This window comes from Gopherus flavomarginatus, chromosome 17 (genome assembly GCF_025201925.1).
Source record: "Gopherus flavomarginatus isolate rGopFla2 chromosome 17, rGopFla2.mat.asm, whole genome shotgun sequence".
Lineage (NCBI taxonomy): Eukaryota > Metazoa > Chordata > Testudines > Testudinidae > Gopherus > Gopherus flavomarginatus.
In genome coordinates this window covers 24951542-24973701 of record NC_066633.1, presented here as the reverse complement: position 1 = coordinate 24973701, position 22160 = coordinate 24951542, and the positions used below count along the sequence as shown (strand labels likewise).

Sequence of the window (22160 nt, the reverse complement as noted above, 5' to 3'; positions counted from 1 at the left end):
GGTATTTGGATAGTCATCAGCTGTAGAATAGGTGTGCTCCTCTCTAATAACAGAAAGGACTCAACTAGGAAATGTTACGAATCTAGCTGGAAATGCTTCTCATCCTGGATGCAGCAGAGAGGTGTTCTACCATAACTATGGGTATCCCACTCATCCTAGACCAGGGGTCGGCAACCTTTCAGAAGTGGTGTGCCGAGTCTTCATTTATTAACTCTAATTTAAAGTTTTGCGTGCCAGTAATACATTTTAATGTTTTTAGAAGGTCTCTTTCTATAAGTCTATAATATATAATTAAACTATTGTTGTATGTAAAGTAAATAAGATTTGTAAAATGTTTAAAAAGCTTCATTTAAAATTAAATTAAAATGCAGAGCCCCCCGGACCGGTGGCCAGGACCTGGGAAGTGTGAGTGCCTCTGAAAATCAGCTTGTGTGCCTCCTTCGTCGCCCTACCAAGAGCTACACTGTTTTCGCGTACCTGCTAACCACTCCATTCTGGAAAGGCCAGATAAGAATTTTCCCCCCTCCTTGAAAGAGGACACCCCAAAAGGACCTGAATCTCATTCTTTCAGTTCTTATATGGCTCCCCTTTGAAGCCTCAGTGACTTGCTTCTTGTTGCTCCTCTCCATGAAAGTCTTTTCTCATAGCCATCACATGGGCAAGGAGGGTTGGTCAACCTGGGGCAATGATGGCACACACTCCATATACTATATTTCACAAAGATAAGGTTTCTTTACACTTACATCCCAAATGTATCCCTAAAGTGGTTTTGGACTTTTACCTTCACCCATCCATTCATTTACCTGTGTTCTTCTCGAAACCACAAGTGTTTGCAAAAGAGCCTGGGCTCCACTCTTTGTTCAGCAATCTTTGGCCTTTTACCTGCAGAGAACGAGATCATTCAGAAAGTCCCTGAGGCTGTTTGTTGCTGTAGCAGAGAGTCAGAGGTCACGCCATCTTCACCCAGAGAATGGCCAAATGGATATCTGGTTGCATACTACCCTGCTATCAGCTCTCAAACCTTCCCCCCTGCTCCCTCATGGGGGTCGAAGCACACACCACAACTATAGTCTTTCTTCAGGACGTACCCCTCCTAGACCTTTGTAAAGTGGCCGCATGGAGCTCCGTCCACACATTTGCAGGACATTACACTTTGGTACAAGACTCGGCTGCAGACGCCTCATTTGGGACAGGCAGATCTCTGCTCACTCCTACTGTCCTCATCCTCACACCATCCACCTATTTAGGTATTGTCTGTCAATCACTTACAGTGGAATACAATAGGGACCATAACTCAAAGATGATGATGAGGTTACTTATCTGTAACTAGAGGTTGTTCAAGATGTATAGTCTCTATATATATTCCACTACCAGCCTTCTTTTCCCTCTGCTTTGGATCTTATCTGATTCATGATGGAGAAGGAACTGAAGAAGCGGGAGGTCCACCCCACCCTTTATCGCTTGGGTCAGGAGCATGAGGCAAACCAGGGCACATGTGTGGACCAACAGAGACTACTTTCAAATTCTCCAACTCCAGGCACACGATGCACATACGTAACCCACAGTGGAATACAGATAGAGACCACACATCTTGAAGAACCTCCAGTTACAGGTAAGTAACATCCTCTTTTATATTAGGTGCTGTTAGCATCAAACTCCATTATCCTGTGGAGAGGTGCGTTCTAGCCTCCTCTCTGCAGCTGTTATTTAACCAGCTCTTGTTATGCTAATTTTATATCTTCTTTTTCTGTACAGTGCATGTGCCCAGAGAAACTGTGGCAGGGGCATCTGAAAAACACTAAAATAAATAAATATTGCTGAGTTCTGGCACAGGGCTCCTGGTATTTATTACTCTTAGTTCTGCTGCTGCTGTGATAAACCAATTATATTTTCAATACACCAAGCTGACCTGACCTAAGCTGTGCACAAATGCAGTAGCCAGACCTCTTTTCCAAGAACTGTTACTGCTTTGTCCAGAAACAGAGCGTGGACTAATGGTTAAAGCAGTGGACTGGGAGCTCAAGACTCCTTGCTTCTATTTTCAGCTCTGTCATTGACTCATTAAGATTTTGAGGACTTTTTTGTGCCAGGTTTTCCCATCTCTCCAGTGGGTATAATGTATCTATCTGTACTTAACCTCACACATATGTTGTGAGGCCTAATGAAAGTTTGTAAAGTGCTTTGGGATTCTTAGATTAAAGATGCTATAGAAAGGCAAAGTTGTTGTTATTGTTACTCTTATCACCAGGCATGACCATAGTTTGTAAGGTTGTGGGAGACATTTAATTTAGATGCTTTAGGCCATTGTATAGCCCATTTGAGTATCCTTTGGGCAATTTCCTTTTCAATGTACTTCTCATCTAATTACCTCCGGAACTTTGTGTAGCAGACAGTATTGCCAAATCCAAGATGGCTTTTGGTAGACACACAATGCAGTTCTGCAGCATCCCTGACCTTGATTTTATCATAAATGATGATTTGAAAGGAAATGGTACCTGCCTATTTCACCTTGATGAGTCTATTAGAGGAGAGTGAAGTAATGTGGAGACTCAGTTCTGAGTTATAATGGCTCTTCCCTTCCGAAATTGAAATGGGCTTTGGAAGCTAATACAGTATTAGATTGCTGCATCTCTGCCATGCTATGTCAGGAATCGCAGGCAGTGTGGAAAGTGAATGACCCTTCTGCTCAGCATATGCTGCCTTGTATGTTTTTATTCTCCCTGACAGAGAACATCCTATTGAAGTTTAAATGTAATTTAAGGAAGAGAAAATCTTAGCGTGTGGGATCTGTTTTGTATTAATTTTGTTTCCCTTCAGTTCTCTGACCTCAGCACAGAGGCCAGTCCATATTCCTACTGACAGTTTAATCTGAAATGTCCTGCTCTATTTGCTCATTTTTCCAGCGAGCTGTAACTGATTTGTACTGTGGCTGGGCACGTGTTTAGCATACACATGTGCTTGTCTCTGAAGGATTTTTTTTCCTTTTACCAGTTAAGCTCTTTCTTCACGCATTTAAAGCCTCTAACAAATGCTGAGGCATTTACCTCTGGGGACTTAGAAAAAGGCCTGATTTATGACCAGGAATTTTTCTGCAAGACCTTCTGCCAGAAAGGCGAAGTTAGCTCCACGTTGATTCCCCCCCATATGTGAAACTCCAAATTTGAAGCCAGTGGCTGAGGTGGTATGGTTTGGGGTGGGAAAGGCCTGCCCTGAGAATACTGAGAACATACCTTTATCCACTCCTCACACCATGCTTCTTCCCAGAAAATAAGAGTGTAACCTATTTGTAATTATCACTAGGGGGGCAAATAATACTTTGGACTTGCAGCATGTAACACCATTTATTTGAGGTCCCTCAAGCACTTTGCAAGCATTGACCCTGAGAGGAGGGCATAACAGATAGGACTGCACCCCCTCTACAGGGAAACCGAAGCCCAGAATGGTTAATAACTTGACTTGTTCAAGACAGACTAGTTACAATGAGAGCTGAAAACGGAATCCAGGAGTCTTACTCCTGGGTTCTTTGCACTAATCATTTAGACCCATTTCCTCTCAACCAGAGGAATTTCTTAGGGATGCCCTTTGGAATAATCCTGCAGTAGCTTAACATGTAGGGGAGAGGTGGAGCGAGAAGGAAAGCTTTTATTTGATACACAGAGTCCTGCGTGTGCTGGGGGGCAAGTGTAAGATATAACTGAGGGAAAGCACTATTGAAGTATGCCCATACAAATGGCTTTGATGTTAAGGACAGTTGTCTGAGAGCTGTATGCTCCTTTCTGGAACCTAGCTCAGCCCCCAGATCTATCTAAAGTAATGCTGGCCTGAGTTACCCGACTTTGATGGGAGTAATGGGTGCTCAGCCCTCTGGCAGTTCGGAGAACAAGGCTTTCCTAATGCAGTGCACATCTCTGCTGCTGGTGGTATGTGCAGTGCTGCCTCAAGTTACCTGTGTCCTTCCACAGTGGGTATGTTGCATGGTTATGTTGTATTTGTTGGTGTCACCGTGAAACAAATAAGGATCCCATGTGAAACTGCCTGATCCCACAAGAGGTGTGCAGTCACTGTTGTGCACTTCCTTTCATCGTGGTGTTGTTGTTAGCTAAATGAAGGTCTTGCTCCTGACTTGAATTTTTACTGTTCTGTCATAATATGCAGATGGCCTACTCTGTGTATATAGGGTAAGTGCTAGCTGTTAGCAAACAGAACACGTGCTGCTTGGCTGACTGCCTCCTTCTGCATGCAGCTTGCTTTGGCAGGCTGCCCTGGCTTATGTAGACTGTAGGTTTTGACGATCCAGCTCTGACTAGCTGTTGAAAAGTTTCATGAGGTTTTTTAATCAATAAATTAAATAGCAAAGCTGCAGTCAGCCTTTCACTCTTGGGGGTTGGGCATTGGAAGCATCATCTAGTCAGTCTCTTGTGAAAAAAGCATAGTTCAGCATAAGGGTCTATACATAGTCCCTTCAAAGCAACAAAACCATACTCACCACTCTCTTTTACAGGCCCTTGCTTCAGAAGGGATGCCTCTGACCCTTTCATTGCTGGGGTAGCTAACTAAATGTATAACCTCTTTGTAAAGGGAAATCCTATTCATTTTGTCTGGGGTGAGGGTGTGGGTCCTCTGTCATTACAAGGCATATGGATGATGTAGCTTGTCCATAGAGATAATATGTATGCAGTGTTGTTGTAGCTGTGTTGGTCCCAGGATATTAGAGAGAAAAGGTAGGTGAGGTAATGGTCCAATAAAAGATATTACCTCATAGAAATAATACTCATGTTATTTATATGGACCCAGGAGGCTCAGGGAGCCATACAACAGAATAAAAACAAATCCAGAGTGATAAAAACAGAATCAAATCCCACCCCCTCATACATACACACGTGAACGAGGGTATCTGATTATACAGGGAAAACCAGAGGGGTTAGAAGGAAAGAACACAGACCTAGAGCCAGTACTGGTCTTTCTAAAACACCCTTTGAGAAAGACAAGCTTTAAAATACTTCATTGACATATTTTAGAAAATCCACAAAGGCTATGGATTTAAGCAGGTAGCAAGTTCCACGCTGCAGGACCTTCTGCTTGGCAAAAGCAACATTGGCAAAAGCAAGTTGCTGACTTCGAAGTGCAGAGCAGGTGTGTGAGCGCAGAGACTCATCAGTACCAGGTGCAGGGTTCAAGTCTTGAAGACAGCCACCATTTAGAGTTTTAAAACTGATAGGATTCTCTGGCAGTGGTGAGACCATCGCTAGAATACTCTGCTTAGTCCCAGGCAAGAAGGTGTAGTGAGGGATGAGTCAGGAGGAGAATTCAGAGAGGAGCAATAAAAGGGTCGGATGCTGCCCTTGTTTACAACAATGTGTCTCTACAGTGACTCCAAGGAAGCCATTTTCACCAGTGTAACTGAGATGAGACTCCTCAAAGCATTCCAGCATTCAGGGAGATTGAGGTAGGCCAGGTTTACACTAAGAAATTATGTGACTCAGCTGCGTCACTCAGGTGTGAAAAATCCACCCCCCTGAGCAACGTAGTTAAGCTGACCTAACTCCCAGTGTAAACTGCACTAGGTCGATAGAAGAATGTTTCCATTGACTTAGCTAGTGCCTCTCAGAGAGGCTGATTAACTAAATCGACAGAGAAACCTCTCCTGTTGCTGTAGTGAGTGTCTCTGCTGAAGTGCTACAGTGGCATAGTTGCTGCTGGAGCAGTTTAAGTGTAGGCATGGCCTTAGATGGAAAGAATTAAATACGTATAGCTGTTTGAAGTACATGTTGGATGTGTAGCAAGGAGGGAGAGAATTTGTATAAAGTGAGCCAAGGGGCAGTGACAGAAACAGGATGAAATTGAGCATAGGAAGTTTGTACAAGTGAGATTTATAGACGGTAAAAGAGTCTCCCAAGGGAAATGGCACTCACTTTATCACTAGGATATTTAAAACTAGACTGGGCAAAGCACTTGAAAATGTAGAGAACAATTCTACAATGGTGAGAGGATGGACAGATTGGTGCCTTTTTCATTTCTAATTTCCGTGTTTCATATAATGTCACAGATGGTTTATATAATGCACAAAACGTGTGCTTTTCTGTCTCTTTTCCCTTAAGGGGTAATAGTTTGAATTTTCCTTTAACAATTCTGCTTGTCTGATACTGTGTTTGTTTGTTTGTTTTTCTCCTTCTGATACAGGGGGTGCTCCCAGGTGGGGATTATCAGGGCACTGATCGAAGCAGGAATCCCAGTTGATATGATTGGAGGAACTTCCATTGGCTCGTTCATGAGTGCCTTGTATGCTGAAGAGCGTAGCTATAATCAAATGAGGATCAAAGCCAGGCAATGGGCAATGGTAAGAACATAGAATATATGTTTGTTCTTTTCCATTTTTAATGTATAGGAGTTTTGACATTAGCCACCACACACATGGTGACACAGAAGCAGCAGTCCAAGGTCAGAATACAGCCTCTGGATGTTAGGAGAGGTGAAGAAGGGTGTTTGAAATGCCTCTGATGTGTGTTTTACCAATAGTGAAGGATGACAAGCTGTTAATGCCTTATGCAAAAGTGTACACTCCAACAGAGCATGAGCTGCTTTGTGGGCAAAGTATAGACAGAACTGGTGCCTACTGGAGTGAGGCATGTCAGCAGCTCTGTACAGAACTAATCTCCATAAATCAGGAATCTGATGTTTTGATCATAGAGCATATTTACCTATGTCTGTTGGAAAAACAGAACGCTCTTAGGGCACTTTGCTGGACTTGATCATATTCTGTAATATTACGCTGCATCAGTAGGACAAATGCCTCACTCCGGTGCTGTACTCAGCTGCCTTCTTGCTGTGGATCTGGCTTTTCTTTCTCTCATTGTACATGTGGCTTTGGGGTGGATGTGTGATGGGGAAGGATCACATTAATGCATTCTGTGCAGTGAATAGGTAGTACAGGAGCTTGAATTTAAAGTAGGGCTGTCAAGAGATTAAAACAATGTAATCACAATTTAAAAAATTAATTGTGATTAATCACATTGTTAAACAATAATACAATACCATTTATTTAAATATTTTTGGATGTGTTCTACATTTTCAAATATATTGATTTCAATTATAAAACAGAATGCAAAATGTACAATGCTCACTTCATATTTATTTTTTATTACAAATATTTCCACTGTAAAAAAGAAATAGTATTTTTCAGTTCACCTAATACAAGTACTGTAGTGCAATCTCTTCATCATGAAAGTTGAACTTACAAATGAAGAATTACATACAAAAAATAACTGCATTCAAAAATAAAACAATGTAAAACTTTAGAGCCTACAAGTCCACTCAGTCCTATTTCTTGTTCAGCCAATCACTCAGACAAATAAGTTTGTTTACATTTGCAGGAGATAATGCTGCCTGCTTCTTGTTCACAGTGTTACCTGAAAGTGAGAACAAAGTGTTCTCATGGCACTGTTGTAGCTGGTGTTGCAAGATATTTACATGCCAGATGCGCAAAAGATTCATATGTGCCTTCATGCTTCAACCACCGTTCCAGAGGACATGCGTCCATGCTGATGATGGGTTCTGTTCGATAACAATCCAAAGCAGAGCGGACCGACTCATATTCATTTTCATTATCTGAGTCAGATGCCACCAGCAGAAGGTTGATTTTCTTTTTAGATGGTTCAGGTTCTGTAGTTTCAACATCGGAGTGCTGCTCCTTTAAGACTTCTGGAAGCATGCTCCACATCTCATCCCTAGATTTTGGAAGGCACTTCAGATTCTTAACCCTTGGGCCGAGTGTAGCTATCTTTAGAAATCTCACATTGGTACCTTCTTTACATTTTATCAAATCTGCAGTGAAAGTGTTCTTAAAATGAACATTTGCCGAATAATCATCTGAGACTGCTATAACATGAAATATATGATAGAATGTGAGTAAAATAGAGCCGGAAACATACAGTTCTCCCCCGAGTGGTTCAGTCACAAATTTAATTAACACGTTTTTTTAACAAGCATCATCAGAATGAAAGCATGTCCTCTGGAATGGCGGCCGAAGCATGAAGAGCCATATGAATGTTTAGCATATCTGGCACGTAAATACCTTGCAATGCCAGCTACAAAAGTCCAGTGCAAACGTCTGTTACCAATTTCTGGTGACACTGTAAATAAGAAGTGGACAGCATTATGTCCCATAAATATAAACAAACTTATTTGTCTTAGCGATTGTCTGAATGAGAAGTAGGACTGAGTGGACTTGTAGGCTCTAAAGTTTTGCATTATTTTGTTTTTGAGTGCAGTTATGTAACAAAAATAAATCTACATTTGTAAGCTTCACTTTCACAATAAAGAGATTGCACTACAGTGCTTTTATGAGGTGAATTGAAATATACTATTTCTTTTGTTTCTTTTTACTGTGCAAATATTTATAATACAAATAATAATATCAAGTGAGCACTGTACACTTGTATTCTTTGTAATTGAAATTGATATATTTGAAAATGTAGAAAAACATCCCAAAATAATTAATAAATTTCCATTGATATTCTATTGTTTAACAGTGCAATTAAAACAGTGATTAATTTTTTTGAGTTAACTGTGATTCATCGACAGCCCTAGTTTAAAGGAATGCCTCCAAGTCCATTTTTGAAGCCAGGCTGTATGTTAATCACCCAACGCTACCCATCACGCAGCCAGTCTGTCACTCCAAACTTGTTAGGAATTTGGCACATTAGCCTCAGCAGGGCCGGCTCCAGGCCACAGCATGGCAAGCGCGTGCTTGGGGCGGCACACCGCAGGGGGCGCTCTGCTGGTTTCTGGGAGGGCAGTAGGCGGCTCTGGTGGAGCTGCCGCAGACGTGGCTGCAGACGGTCTGCTGGTCCAGCGGCTCCGGTGGACCTCCCGCAGACACGCCTGCAGCAGCTCCCCCGGAGCCGCGGGACCATCGGACCCTCCGCAGAAACGCCTGCGGCAGGTCCACCGGAGCCGCGGGACTGGCGAGCGGCAGAGCGCCCTCCTCGGCGTGCCGCCGTGCTTGGGGCAGCAAAATTGCTAGAGCCGGCCCTGAGCCTCAGGATATCTGCCTAGTGCAAGAGGCAAAGGCACGATAATCCTCCAAGCCCTGGAAAATCTTCAGAGAAGGTATTTTGAAAGCACAGATGCTGGGATTCTCCTAAGGAGACAGAGAAACCTGCACAGTGATAGCATGGTAACACGCAAGGCCCTAGGCTGCCATGGTGGTAGGTCAGGTCTGTGTGAGTTCCCGAAGACCGCAGGGCTGAAATAGACACCCTTTGCTTCTGGATGTACACCAGTCCTACCCTCAGTGTGAATGTACATGTTTGCACAAGTCTTAGCTGGTGTTTATCACTGTTTCTTGTCTTTTTATGTGCTGGAGTCTGTTTTTCTTTTCAAATCTGACCATATAACTTTCTCTCTCTCACTTTCACATGCTTCATCTTTTGAGTAGAAGTGACTGACTGAGGTAATTCTTCTCTAAGCTAAGTAAGAACCAAATGTCTGATGTAAGATGTAGCCCCAGTGTTCCAGAGGTCAGGTACTGCATTAGGGAAGAAAATGTTGATTATTTTTTTAAATATATGAAACTCTGGGTTTTTTAGCTACACTTAGCTGTGTGCTGACTGTTTAAATAACAATTTATAATTTGTTGGGGGAATTAAAAACACCAAAAAACACCCACAAAACTGCCATATCACCAACCAGTGCTGGTTATAGATGACTGGGATCTTCCAATTATAAAGTGATTTAATGTATTTATTTTATTTCTAGTTTTCATATAAAAATTGTTTCTAATTCGTTTTTTCTAATGAAAGGAAAGTGACCTGATGAAGTTTCCAAGCTGGATTGAAACTAACAGTCCTCTTATATCTTGTGAGACTTAAAGTGAGAGACAGAGAAATCTGCAACTGGCATCTATTCTAACATTGCCTTTTGCAGGTAGCTTCTCCAGCTGTAGTCAGCTATGGGTTTGGCTACTTTCCCGCCTCTGTAGCTGTTCCACCCACCCAACCACTCTGTTACAGTTCTAAAATTGGATGGACTGACAGTCATTAATTTAAATAAACCCTCACATTGTGGGTTCCTACCTTTACCGAATACTCACCCACAGTCACTTCAAGGGGAATGTCCATATAACAAAGCCCACAAACTTCCTCACGTTTTCTGCTTGGTTTTACTACCATAGCAATCTCAATCCTCCCTTCCATCCCACTCTCCCTTTAAGTTCACTTGTTCCCTGCCCTCCCAACTCTAACTCTGCACCCATTTCCCAACATGCCATGATCACTGCAGCAATCTTGCCTTCACAGCACCATCACTAGAGGGCAGCGGTGTTATTCTGGGACTCTATGGAGGAATTTAAGAGAGGTCATAAAGGTTTTGTGGATTAAAACAGCTTTAAGTAACTTCCTGTAACTGGATTAAAACAGCTTTAATTAACTTCCTGTAACTCTTACATCTCTGCAGCCTCTTGGAATGTTAGCTCAAGCTCAGTGTCTTTACAAAGCAGAGATTCTGAGCTTCTCGGTGATTACAGGTGCTGGATCACTAGATTCAGATGGCTGCAGAGGCCTCACAATTAAAATGGCACTCAGTAACTTTGTAGAAATAAACTTAATTTTAGTAAAAACAGATCAGCCTTCCCACACCTCTTAAAGGGTTGGGAGGGAGCATGCTAATCTCCTCCAAGGCACACAAGTCTAAGGTAAGAATGGCTGCTGGGTTGCACCTCCAAGAGAACTGAATTATAGCGGGGGGACAATTATCCTCTCAGTCTGAAAAGCCCTTTCTTTGCAAGCCTTTGAGATGAAGGGAGCTGTATCTCTCAAATGTTATTTATCATCCGGATAAGATAGACTTTTAAATTGTACATGCAGATTTTAGTCTAGTTTTATTGATACTCAAAGCATATGTTGTCACACTGCTCATTCCTAGCACTGGTACTGTTCTATTCATCCAGTGTGGAGTGGCCCCACTTGCTACCCAGATTGTCCTATTCCTGCAGTGTACAAATAAAAACTAGGTGGTAATATCCTCAGAAATACTGATTTCATCTTATTATTGAAGAGTACTTTGAAGAGCTACTTTGGATTTTTATAACTATTCTGACGAGCACACACCATTCCACATGCAAAACAGGAGTTGCTGAATTATTTAGGGAGATTCAAAATGTGGCAAGATAAGAACAGGCAGCTCTGTGATGGCCTCTTCACTGTGGATGGTTTGCTGTGGGACTGGATCCAGAAAAATGATTTTCTGTGCCGCACAAAGCAGCGGAAGCCCAAAGTGACAAACTTTTTAAGGCTAAGGGAGTGTGAATCTTCCAGGAATGGCTTTTCCACATACTTCCCCATCACACCACAAATTACAGCAGCTGTCTTTCAGACCAAGACTTTGGAGTGGCTTCCTTCATGACCCACCAACACTGTTCTGGTGTCAGGAGATCAGAGTTGTTAGGGAGTTCATGAAATACCTTACTCTCCACAGAGGGCCTCATCTGAGTCTGTTACAGAGACTCCGCCAAACACCAGACACCCTCAAAGTTCCAGGATCCAAAAGCTACAAGACCACTTCTGCCCTCCCCACATGAGTCTCTGTGAAAACTTCTCCACTGGGCTTGCTGAGAGGCAGCAGAGAGGCCAGATAGTCAAGAACCAGTCAATGGGAGGATTAGTGTGTTGCTTGAGGAGAACAGTCTAGAAGAAGATTTTTACAAAATCAACCTGATGCATACAGGCTAGAAAGCCCCTGTTCTGTGGAAACATCTTTTTTTTTCTGCTGCCCTAGTTCCATTAGGTGTGACTGTTGCAGGTTATAGTTGTTTACAACCACATGTTCTGGCTTTAGTAGCCTATAGAGACCTTATTATTTACGTTCTCTATTGTGATGTATTAGATAACTTCACTGGTTTCTGTGCCACCAGCCCAAATGAGAAATGGCTGCAGAACAAAAAAGCTTTTAGGTATTTTTTGAAATTGGCATCTCTTTGCTAGTATGCTTGTGGCAGGGGTGGGGAAGCGAGGACGACTCATAGTTTAATTTGATGGGATCTTTGGATATAATGGAGCAGCCAATAAATAATGGCTTTCATTTGTTATGCTGCAGATGGGGTGTGAAACTCAGAGAGCAGATGAATTATCTACTCTACTTCATTGATTCTGCTGTGCTTAGCAAATTACAGGTTTCCATATATTTTTTTAAAGCTGATAATGAATCCACACTAATATTATATAAAAGATATATATGATCCATTTACAGTTCTTACTCTAGAAAATATTTTGATTTTATGTAGTGCCTATATGAGGTGGCTAAAATTTTTCCTATCATAAGGAGTTAGAGCTTGGAAGAGAAGAGACTGGGCACATGCTCCACAAAGCCATGCAAACAGGTTCTGATGAGAGGAGAATTGTTAGCCAGGACACTGAGGGTACTAGCCACTCTCTGGCTCCCAGGCGGGATCTTTGCAGCCTGGCATCACAGCAAAACGTCGTTTTGCAGGACAAAGGAAGCCATCCCCTGAGGGCCACACTGCAAGATCAGGATTGGGTCTAAATCCGGAGTCCCATTGTGGGATAAAGGGCAGATCAAATAGGGTCGGAGGGTGCTGTGAAAGTGATATAGCCTTCTGGGGAAAAACACTGATTACAGCACAGGAAAGCATTGCCTGTGAACTGGGTGAAGATTGCAGTGTGATGTCCACAAGTTGAGGGCCATATGTGGTGTTTTCATTGTGAGAGGCATAGAGCTCTCATTAGGAAGTACAGAATTATTAGGTATAGCGCTTTGCAAATCACTTCACATCCTACACTGTTTCATTTCATTCATGTGCCAAATCTTCATGTATAACAACACATACAAATACAAAACAATGTAAACAAGCACAAACCCTAACGAGAATGCAGGCTTTGCCAAAGACATTGGCATGAATACCAGGCAAGGATACTAAAGGAAAAGAGAGCTCATTCTACTCTCATGAGGTAAGAAAACTTCCCTGTGAGAGGTCCCAGTGAGTGATAGCACATACAGCTGAGAGGTAGCAGAAGTTGGTAGTCAGACATGAGTGATGCTCTTATGTTAGCTTCAAATCTAACACAGACATAGCACATGCCAGGGAATGTTTACGGTGAACTGCAGAGTTTTTAAAAAGTCTCTGATCAGTAACAGGCTGTATGTAAACAAATAATAAATAATTCTTCAGTTTAAAATACCAGCAGCAGGGCGCACACATTTCAGGTATACTGTAGCCTCCTGTCTGTGGACATGAGCAGTGCATCAGCAGCCTGTTCATGAACTCTCTGGTGCAATTTGCTGCCATTAGCACAGCTCATTAATTAATTTTAAATTGCATTAAAATATTTTTAAGCAATCGTGGAGGGTTTATTCACTGTATATTCCCAGGGATTCTACTCCATTTGGACAAGGAAAGCAGGCTGATTGGTTTCTCCTTTGTAGTGCATTTCAAATGAGCTTGCTTTGATTCCCATGCGCTAGCCAAGTGCTGGTGCGTCTGGGTCCCCACACTAGAAGGGAACATTTAAGTATTGAACATGTTTTTTGTGGAAGCCTTTAAAAAGCAAACATGAAAACACTGCTATTTAATAGTCACAGACAACTACAGTATTATGGAGTTAGGGTGGAGAAGTCTTGTCTGTCAGGTTAAAATGCCTTACCCAGATGTTGTAACTACAGGAATCCCCAAACCAAGTGTAAGTGGGGGAATGGTTCCGCTATTGTTGGGAGCTTTCCTGGCTCCTGCAATTTCCCAGTGGAATTGGCTAATGAAAGGATCTGAGTCTCTACTCCCACTACCTTTACCCAGAGCCCTGCCTGACTTTGAGGGCGCTCTCCTGTGCAGCAGAATCCTTGGAACCCCGACAAGGCTGGGCCCAAGATTCCTGGGAGGCTGAACCACCAATCTTGTCATGGTCACTTAGGACAGGGACTAGGGTGTCCCCACTCTGGGGTGCTTTCTCCTACTCCCTGACCTAGTGAGCACTACATTAAGTTCAAACCAAATATAATTTATGAAACAGAAACTGTAAGAAAAATACGTATAAAATGGAAAAGGGTAAAGGAAATAAGGAATCCTCTCTTATGGACACAGGGAACACCACAAACAGCCATTTCAGGGATGTAAGGAAAGTTCACAGACTAATCTTCACCTCCCTCTCAGGACCTGGCTGCACTGCGGTGATATTGTGGGTCAGATGCCTGCTCTGGCGGTGTCAACACGCCCTCAGGCACTAGGTGCCGGGGACCCTTCTCCCCAGTACTGGCTCCTCCCCCTGTTGGCTTCCTTCTCCCCTCCCACCCCCCCACCCCCCGGCCAGCTTTCAAGGCCCAATTGTCTGGCAACGTCTCCTTTCACTCGGCCCCCTGTCCAGGGTTCCACTTCACTCTCTCCAGCCTCTCATTGCGCTCAACAGTAGTGTTACTTGTGGCACGTCTGGCTTCTGCCATCCAGCCACAGCCCCACAGCTCCCCACTGTAGCTCAGCACTGACTCACCATAGGCACGGATGATCTGTGCTTTCCCAGCTGCAGGCTGCTCCAGCTCTGCCACTTCTGGTTCAGTGCTGTTGCCCTGCCTCCCTCCCAGCTCTGGCTCCAGCCCCACTCTGCCTTCTGGGCTGCTTCTCTGGCCCCTCTGATGCTGGCTGCTTCTCTGCCTCCAACTCAGCTCTGGCTGCTGCTGTCCCCTTAGCTCTGCCCTATCCTGGCTGAGGGAGCTGCACTTGACACAGAGGAGGGGACTCGGGCTCCTGACTCTCTCATTGGCTTGCCCACCCTGTCAGTCAGGCTAACCTGGAGTGTTGGCCTCTCCACATTGGCCCTGGGGACTGTCAACTCAAGATCCTCATTTCTCTTTAGCTCTTCTCCATTCTTTTGGTATTGGGAGAGGGCCAACCAAAAACAACCACCACCTCACTGAATTTCAGTAAGGGGCCAACACAAGCATTATAAACCTAGGAAATATAGAGCTAAGGTTCAATTTAAAAGAAATCTAAAAATGCCTATGATCTGGAAATGGACCAAAGGCACCCAAACAACTTTAACTGTCCCCTGTAGTGAAACTATTTGAATGTTTATAGTCCCAAAGTAACTTAAACTGATTTTTAAAAACATTATATAGTCTCTTCTCCTCCCCCGCACCCCCACCCCACCCCCCGCCGCATTCATGTCACTACAATGTTGTTAAGGTTTTTTTGGATGCTCTAATCATGCATTTTCAGACCTTGAACTGTTTGGATTTCTTTGAAGTTCAGTCTTATTTCCTGGGTTTATAGTGGTTGGGTTTGGAATAATGACAACGTCCATGTAATGTAGTTTACACTAAAATACTGACATGTACGCTCCACCATTAATCAATCTTAAATTTAGATGTTCCCTGGGAATTTCTTTGCTTGTTGGTTTTTTTCAAATTATTAAAGTATTATACATGAACATTAAACAAGATACCTGAAGAGAATATAAATATGTAATATTAACTTTGAATCACTTTTTTAAATTCTAGCTCATACAGCTAGATTCACCCAGACACTCTGGTTGCCAGTGTTCTGGCCAGTTAAAATGAGTTTATGGCAGTTTTGTATCTCCAGAGCCAAACAAAGTAGGTGGTGCGTGCACTTCAATGGTGCCCCTGTCTCCTGACTTCCATGTTATCCTGCACACAGTTTCCTCTCATTTCTGCACCCCATACATTCCCCTGTTCACAAACCCTTGTTTTCCTCTGCTCATTGAGTGGACCTGGTGTAGTAGATAGTTTTTGAAAATACCTGTTTCAGGATCATGTTTGTTGTTTTTAAAAAATGCAAATATATCCCTCAACAGAGAGTAAACAATAAAATCTTCTCTCTGATGAACTCATGAAGAATTGCCATCTTTCAGAATGGCTGCCATATCCTATCAGTTGAGACTGAGGCCACAGGCCATACACAATTAAGATGTCCTCTTTACAAATGGACACTACCTTGGGAGTGAAGCCAAGCTACTTTCAGGGACGATAGCGGCCTTCTTTATTTTTGGAAAGTAGAGAAGGGAGCGCTGTGAGGAGCCGCTGAAGGCAGGCAGGGAGCCATCTTTGCTAAGGGCAGCCTGTACCTTCAGCCCTATGAAGAGCAATAGGCAATGGCAGCTACTTTGGAAGAGGGCAGTACAGCTAACGGAGAAACTTTCAGTTATGAAGAATAAGAATATGTTGTTATGAAGTAGAATTAATTACCATTAATTCTAAAATATTTCTTCCATGGTACCTTACGTACAAGATTTCAGTGAGTATTTACTCTGTGGGAAGTCTGCATTGCTAAGACCAGTAGGGACAAAAACAGGTATGATACTGGGCACTAAATTTCTTGAAGGTTCTATTTAACAATTTAATTATAACTGAAACGAATGGATTTTCTAGTATATGCCCAAAAATCATTTTATACTTTTTTTTTAAAAGTACTTTAATTTTGGAAGGATTCACTGCATTTGAAGTGTAAAACTTACCTCACTATTGACTCTGGAGCTATGACCATCATGTTCATAATTAGGTTTGGCAAACTCTCTCCATCCTCTCAAAGACTGAAGTGTGCAGTGATGTGAAGCTGACAGTCCTGTTATCTTGTGCTAAGGCATTTCAGCAGTTTTAGGAGTTCCCTAGTCAGCTTCTTTTAGCTGACCTCTTTTTATAGAACTTTGTTTTAACAATCACACTAGTTTGGGCCTGTTCCACTGAGATAGAGAGAGGTTCTGGAAGCTCTTTAAAATATGAATTAATTAGGCATGACATCACCCGTGGAGGTTGAATTATATGGATTTAAGAAGTGTTACACCAAGGCACAAAGAGGTTATAGATTTGCCCAAAAATGACCTAATGAGCAAGTGGTAGAGCCAAGAATACAACCAGAAATTCTCACACCCAGCCCCCTGTTCTGGCCACATATACCATATCCCCTTGCATCTCAGCCATGATAATCTAACTTTATATTGTCATTTCTATGTAAAAACAGGACCAATCATATACAATATAATGAAACTTACTAATTTTAGTGTCAAGCTTAAGCAGACAAAGAAGATGGGAAGGGCTGAGGTCCTCTAATCTTTCCACAGTCTCCAGAAATAAATTGCATGGGAAATGCCCACCTAATGGCAGTGGCCATGTTTTTCTGCTGTAGAGACTTTGCTACTTTAGAGTGGACTTTTGCATAAGCCTACTAATGCAGATGCATATTTTTCAGTATCCTCAATAGAAGCTAAATATAGAGGTTGAAGTTATTTTAACCTGTGACACCCAACAAAGCAGATATTGTTTGTCCCTTGCTGTTATGGTTTTGGTTCTTTTGATGACTGTGTTCACCAGAGCAGCTCACTCATCTTTGCTTTCAAAGTTGGAACAGAACCTCACTCCAAATGCAGATGAATAGGATTTCAGTGGGTTTATACTATATAGCTCACCTTTGAAATGTTTTCTTCCTCCCTTTAGGATATGAATTCAGTGTTTAAGACTGTGCTAGACTTGACATATCCAATAACCTCCATGTTCTCTGGAGCTTCATTTAACAGTGGCATCAGCAACATCTTCAAAGACAAACAGATTGAGGTAACATCCTTGTTTGCTATAATGTGTAATAAATGTTCTCCTCCTGTTGAACTGTAATAGAAAGGTCTGTTTTTTCTATGCTCATAATAGTTTAGGTATTCTGGCCTGATGTACAGCATGCTGTAACTATTAACTTACATTACATCACGCTAGGAGGGAGGATTTGCCTTTAAGGCCATTTTAATGGAATTTGGACCAACCATGTAGTAGGTAAAATATCTGTTTGTTTGGATTGCCTATTAAACCTGTTTGGCTGAGAGCCTGAGTCAGGGCCATGTCATTCACTGCTGGGTTGTGCCTCCTTTTGGTGTTCTGGTGTTGGTGTTGATTAGCTCTGGCCAGTTCAGTGCCCCCTTCCTTCTCTTCCACCATCTGCAGCTCTCCTCCCGTTCACAGATTCGCAGCACAGCTGTTTGGTGACTCAGCCCTCCAGCCAGGTCACACTGTAATTCTCCTACCAGTGGGGAGTCCTTCAAAGTCTTTCTGTTCATGTATGTCAGGCAGTCCTCCTCATGCCCACAGCCTTGATCCTGTCACTCCTGCAGTGACCCAAGCAGTCTTCTAGTTCGTTCCCCCAAGCAGTGTTACTCTGCAGTGGTTGGTGGGAGAACTCAGGCCTGTCCTCTACTCTGGGTTATAGTCCAGGGCCTTGTAACAAGTGGTTGAGGTCTACAGGGCACCCACCTTATTGCTCTAGCCCCTGGATTACTTCCTACTGTGTTTCTTCAGGCCTCCTAGACAGATCTCTCTAAGGCCTGCTAGGTCTCAGGGGTTCCTGGGAGAGAGGCTACAGACTTCCTCTTTGCTGCCCCCTTACACTTTTGCCAGCCTCCTGGCTTTATAGAAGCCCCTAGCTGATCCCTCACAGGTGTTCGTCTTTCTAATCAAGGCTTTCCAGCCTAATTCCACCTCATTTGCTGCTTAATTGGCTGCTTGGACCTGCCTAGCCTAATTCAGCTCTCTCAGGTTCGGTATGAGGAGTGCATCTGACCACAAACCTAAATGGCTTTTTCACTATTGTCTCGCTAGTCCAGTTGGTAATTCTTTTAAACTAGTCTCTCTTCTGGGAGAAGAGTTTGCGTAACCCTTTGAGATGCATTCCACAGAAAGGGCTTTAAAAAATGCAGTCAACATTTTAAAATGTGCATTGGCTTTTTAAGAATGAACACATTGAATGTTAAATAAACCCATTTCTGCTCTCTGTATTGTAGGTCAGGACCTTTTTTGTCATTTTTAGGCACTGTGAAAGATGCCTGTGAAACTACTGACGTGAAATGTCACCTCATCCTCCACTATCACTGTCATAAAGCACATGTTTAAAAACTCTCCTCCCAGCTACCCCAGTAAGGGGAGCATTTGTCTAGCTCTGGGGTTGTATCCCATTTTGCTCTACTGTAATCTGTGTACCTGCGTGTTTGTCAGAGATGCTTCTCTGAACATGAGCTCTCAGTGCAATGCCTTGACCAAAGGGCTAATACAATCCTTAGATGTATAAATGGGAATCTCGAATAGGAGTAGGGAGGTCATACAACCTGTTTTTTGGCACTGGTGCAGCCACTACTGGAGTACTATGTCCACTTCTGGTGTCCACAATTCAAGAAGGATGTTGACATGTTGGAGAGGGTTCAGAGAAGAGCCACAAGAATGATTAAAGGAATGGAAAACTTGCCCTATAGTGATAGATTGAAGGAGTTCAATCTGCTTAGCTTAACGAAGAAGTTAAGGGTGACTTGATCACAGTCTATACGTACCTACATGGGAAACAAAAATTTGCTAACAGGCTCTTAGATCTAGCAAAAAAAGGTACAACAGAGTCCAATGGCTGGAAGTAGAAGCTGGAAAAGTTCAGACTAGAAATAAAACATATGTTTTAAAAATGAGGTTAATTAACCATTAGAGCAACTTACCAATGGTCATGGTGGATTCTCCATCAATGGCGATTTGTAAATCAAGACTGGATGATTTTCTAAAAGATCTGCTCTAGTTCAAACAGGAATTAATTCAGAGAAGTCCTGTGACCTGTGTTATACAAGAGGCCAGATTAGATGATCTCAATGGTCCCTTCTGGCTTTGGAATCTGTGACTCTATTTGGAATCCTCTTGGTATCAGACTATGTTTAATAAACAGCTTTTGTTAAGCATACTGCATCATCTGAAATATTCACTTGGGTTTCTATGCCGCGCTGGGAACTGAATCACCTTGGGTGGTTTTAAACAGTGTTTACAATAATGTGTTGCCACCCAGAGTGGATGGGGCCATGAATAAACAGGTGTTTAACTATTAAATGATGATGCTCTTTGGGGTTGGAACGGCCTTTATTTTTGTGTATTATACAGGCACCAAGTATTTGTTGGTTCTTAATAATAGTTCATAAATCACGTTGATGGTATTGTGTTCTAGCTTAATGGGATCTCAGCTGGTTCTAAGCTTGGTTTAAACATAGGAGAATATGTAATATTCAGTGAGAGGAATGAAACAATTGGAGCAGCTAGAGAGCTTGTTACTGCAAGGTGCTGAGTGCTTTGGAGGCACCTTTTGCTCCCGGTAAAGTCAGTGAGCGTTGACAGCACCCAGCACCTCTTAGAAGCCCTTTGTGCATTGCAGCATTCAGTCCAAAAGAGAATTGTTGAATGGAGCTTTGAAGAGAAATGAATGGAGGAAAATATATTTGGATCTGGGGTGAAGTCCTGGTTCCACTGAAGTCATTGGCAAAGCTCCCATTGACTTCAGTGGGGTGAGGATTTCACTGCGGTGTGCTATGTCAGTATTACATGCAGTTGTGATGTAACATGTCTCTTGCATACAGGGCGTCATTAGAAAATGTCACATTTTAGAGTCTCCATCTCTGCTCTGATTTCCTGGGCCTTCCTGTGTTGAAGAAAAGAAAATGTTTTATGTAAGGGAAAAAACCAGTCTAAAGCATGAGGTTGTGTATCTTTAGCTGAGCCTAGTGTTGTAGACCAAGTCCTGGATTCATTTCTCAGAGTCTGAAGAAATATCGATGTCGGAGGTGGTAAGACTTCCACCAAAAAGTGAGGAAGAAAAACACCTCTCCCTCCCCATCCCCAGCAAGTTACACCATATACATCAGCTGTCACCACCTCAGAAATAGACACCGGTGCAAAATGGAAAGTTATAGAACCCAGCTACCCCATTATCACTGTTCTACCTGTCCTACAGACAGACACAAATGAACTTTGCCAGCACTTGTTCACTGCTCATCCCAGTAAAGACTTTGAGGCTGAAAAATGAGTATATGTATGGATGTGTGTGTATATATAAGAATGTCTCCTAAAAGTAACAGCGAGACTTGCACTAAGGAGGACTCCCATTGGGCAAACCCTTGTCATAAAGGATTATTTCAAAGCATCCCCAAAGTTTCCATTATAATTTTGTTTGCCCTTTAAGAACTCACTTCTACTTGGCATTCATATTGTCTCATCTTTATTGTGTAAGATGGGTTTTGCTGTCAAGAGTGCTAATGCTGTAGATTAACATAACTTCAAAAGGAGTAAGTATGGCTTTTACAAATAGGTTCTGGATCTGCTATATCCTGTATTGTATATTGAGAATCTCAAACACCTTCTTATTTTCCTGGAAGTATTATTTCACTAGTGTTAGGAAAAGAAAACATGGCTTTTCATCCCAGTTGCTTATACATAAAGTGTTTGCTTTAGAGCCAGATTTGTAGCCACCCACACAGGGCTGACATTTTCATCTCTCTGTGCAGGCATTTATGCGTGTATTTCCCTGTGTTAAAATTGCTTGTCAGCTTACATCCAGGGTTACTGATGACTGTAAAACTGACACTTCCTGTGTTGCAGGATCTGTGGATTCCTTACTTCACTATCACGACTGACATTACTGCATCAGCCATGAGGGTCCACACAGATGGTAAGTGTGTTCAGATAGTCTTCTGCAGGAAGGAGTGTGTCTCTGAGCTTGCAGTGATGTTTGAATGCCAGCCTTTCTGTATAGTTTCATTCCTTTGCATCCCTTTACTTTTCCTTCCTCCTTCTCAGTGCTACCTGCTGAACACCAGGATCCACGGTTGCACACAAATAGCATGAAGCTGTAGCACCTGGAGGAATTGAAATAGGCAAGAGGATTCACTGCATGGAGTGCAAATTAGTTCATGGACACCAGTGTGTTCATAAAAACATGTATGGAATACAAAAACTTCCCCATAAATCAGAATTAATTATAAAAATCATGCATTTAAGTAAAAGCCCTCATGAATCTAGCTGTTCTCCCCAGGAAGAGGCATGGGGTCAGATGCTTATTTACAGTATGGCCCCTTTATTGCTCTGGCACTATATAGGGATCTTTATAACTTTAAGGCTGTCTTACATTGCCAAAGCAGTGTAAAAGGGTCTTAGTGTAAATGAAAAACCAGGCCCATTGGTTTGTTGACTATTTTTGCTTATGCAATATTAGTTTCACCTCAGTTTGGCTCCAGATTATTGGGCTTTTCTGTTGTTTTTCACAAAACCATTTAAAAATATGCCTGAGTTCTCCCTGCTTCTTTTAAACTGGGCTGTTGGAGAACTTGCCTCTTAGTAGGGAAGTGACAAACGTGCAAGTATGCTAC

At 42.5% G+C, this 22160-nt stretch overlaps 1 protein-coding gene across 7 annotated transcripts in view; it reads left to right on the top strand.

Annotated features, from left to right (window-relative positions):
* PNPLA7 (patatin like phospholipase domain containing 7) overlaps positions 1 to 22160 on the top strand; it is a 415290-nt gene that overhangs the window by 342402 nt on the left and 50728 nt on the right. For 6 of the 7 annotated variants that reach the window (XM_050926463.1, XM_050926465.1, XM_050926462.1 and 3 more), the window contains 3 exons: positions 6181 to 6337; positions 17452 to 17568; positions 21394 to 21463. In XM_050926463.1, coding sequence (XP_050782420.1) covers positions 6181 to 6337; positions 17452 to 17568; positions 21394 to 21463 — 344 coding nt within the window. Of the gene's footprint in view, positions 1 to 6180; positions 6338 to 17451; positions 17569 to 21393; positions 21464 to 21591; positions 21722 to 22160 lie in introns of those variants that run through there. The other variant, XM_050926466.1, reaches the window with a different exon arrangement.